Source organism: Penaeus vannamei, chromosome 8 (assembly GCF_042767895.1).
Source record: "Penaeus vannamei isolate JL-2024 chromosome 8, ASM4276789v1, whole genome shotgun sequence".
Lineage (NCBI taxonomy): Eukaryota > Metazoa > Arthropoda > Malacostraca > Decapoda > Penaeidae > Penaeus > Penaeus vannamei.
Window position 1 is genome coordinate 25,454,648 of NC_091556.1, and position 2,500 is coordinate 25,457,147.

General features: G+C 39.4%; 1 protein-coding gene across 4 annotated transcripts in view; it reads left to right on the forward strand.

Moving 5' to 3' along the window:
• LOC113814734 (G-protein coupled receptor GRL101) overlaps window positions 1–2,500 on the forward strand; it is a 173,981-nt gene that overhangs the window by 42,383 nt on the left and 129,098 nt on the right. For all 4 annotated transcript variants that reach the window (XM_070124449.1, XM_070124452.1, XM_070124451.1 and 1 more), the window contains exon 3: window positions 1–425. This exon is cut by the window's left edge and continues 166 nt beyond it. In XM_070124449.1, the coding sequence (XP_069980550.1) occupies window positions 1–425 (425 nt within the window). The remainder of the gene's footprint in view (window positions 426–2,500) is intronic.

Sequence of the window (2,500 nt, forward strand, 5' to 3'; positions counted from 1 at the left end):
CATCGCCTCCACGTTCGTGCGGGACGGAGAGGAAGGAGAAAAGGATGGCTGGCCCATCTTTTACAAAGGAAATAAAGAGAAGAGAAAGGATAGGCAGGCGTCTACTGGAAACAACAAAAATAAGAAGCAAGGTACGAAGAAGAAGAAGAAGAAGAAGAAGAAAAGGAACAAGAAAAAGATGATGTCGATGAAGAAGGAAATTGAGGCCAAATTGCTGCCGACGACATCTCTGAGGAAAATTTACTGGGAACCGGAGCCCCTGAGAAGGACCTGGGAGGCGGAGGAGTCGGTGGATCCTGTCAGGGTATCCTGCAGGGACGACGAGTGGGCGTGTGTCGACGGGTCGATGTGTGTCCCGAAAAATGTGACCTGTTCCGGTGTGGCCGAGTGCCAGGACAACTCCGACGAGGCGGTGGCGCTGTGTGGTGAGTGGCCTGAAGGGAAAGGTGAATGGGAAGGAAGGGAGAGGGAGAGGGAAAGGAAAGCAGCATGAATATTCCTTTGGTAGAAGCATAAATGATAACAGTTAATCAGTGAAAAAAACGAAGTTAAACCATCTGTGCAAGGTGCGAGAAGGGTCCTCGACCCTCGGGAAGTCTAACCCGTTTACTCCGTCTAAAATCCTCTCTCTCTCTCTCTCTCTCTCTCTCTCTCTCTCTCTCTCTCTCTCCTTTATAGCGTTTCTCTCTCCCCTTCTTTGCCAATGATACTTTCTAAACTCACTAGTTTGAGGTTATCGTGTTTGGTATTTTCATTATTGTCCAATTATGTTTTGCTTTTGTTGTTGTTTTCGTTATCCTAATCATTTTCATAATTATTTTTAACTCCATCATCACTACACCCACCACCACCGATCATCACGATTATCAGTTATAATTATCATCAACTAATGTCAACTAATCATGCCTGCTATCAGAGTGGCACAGAAAAAAGCGAGACAAAGAAGGAGCAGGGACGGTAGCCTCAGTAGTCCGGTCTCTATCAAAACCACAAAATCAAATTCAATTTTTGTAGAGTAGAGATTCTAAGCCTGTTGACTCAAACCCCAGTGGATTGTCCAATACTTCCCTTTCGTTCGACTGGGTTGTGATCCTTCGAGTAGTTGAATGTTTATCCCTTGTGTGTTTGGCTTTCCTGGCCTAATAGCGAAGGGTGCAATAAAGCCGAGGGCTAATTTGTGACAGAGCGCAATGTCATTCAGTTTCACGATCATTTCTTGTTTCTGTTTATTTCCTTCATGCAAGTCTTATACCCTTACATTTGGTCTCGTGCCCCTGTTAAGAACCATTATGAAGCCTTCATGATGATGCCTCCGCCCCCAGCCGTCAGACACTTCGTTGGATAAAGAGAAAAAGTGTAAAATAGCAATATTAGTAAGCATGCAATTTGCAGTGCTACTGCTACGTCCACAACTGATAGTAATAAATGAAATATGTTAATGATAATGGTAATTACTTTATTTATAATGGCAGTAATAATAACAGTAGTAATAGTCGTAGAAGTAGTAATAGTAATGATAATAATAACTAAATAGCAACTCAACATCAACTTATTACTACGAAGCATTCAAGGTGTATAGCCCTCTTTCAGCACAAAGAGAAAAATCCAGTATTAGAATATATTAGAGAAAATATATTTCCTGGCAGACCTATCCTCTGCCAGACAATGGAACTCAACTGAGCCTTTATTGCGTGATTCTCAGACCAGTGGGCCAGTGTGAGAGGTTCACATTAAAGGAATCTCTAAATATAGCCTCTGTGACACATGAATTCCTGATAATATTGCTAATAATATTGGATGGTAACAGTAATAATAATCTAAGTCTGTCGCAATTTTAAGAATAAGAATTTCCTTGCAGACCGAAGTTTTGTCACAGACCACAACCATGATAAGCGCTGTAACTTAATCCTAAATCATTGTAATGCACAAACTAGATCTGAATGATTGCTTCTACACATTTGCCTCACACTCTGCCAGTTTCCAAGAAAGTAACAAACAACCTCCTTCAATGGAGCTAATGGTATAATCCGCAATAACGATAATGATAGGGATGATAATAATGCTGATGCATACCTTTATATTTACAACAATAATAATCATGAAATACCTATTGCAATAAACAGCAAGAAAACGATAATGAAACCAACAATGATAGTCATCTCTATAACCGACAATGATATGATTAGGGAGAAGTAAAACAAGTAAAGATGATAGTTTTAATAATAGTGTTAGTTAACACTATTTTGATAATAATGTTATGATAATGATAATGGTGGGAAATATGGTGATAGAAAACAATAAGTAGAATAACGATGATAGCAAGAACAGCTAAGTGGCAGTAGTGGTAGAAGTAGATGCAATAAGAGTAGTGATAGCAGTAGTAGTAGTGCTAGTAGTAGAAATAGGAATGGTAGTATTATAGGTAAAAGCAGTAGTAATGATAATAATAGTAATATTGGTCGTTATTGTTTTATCATTGTCATTATCATTATTGCCGTCA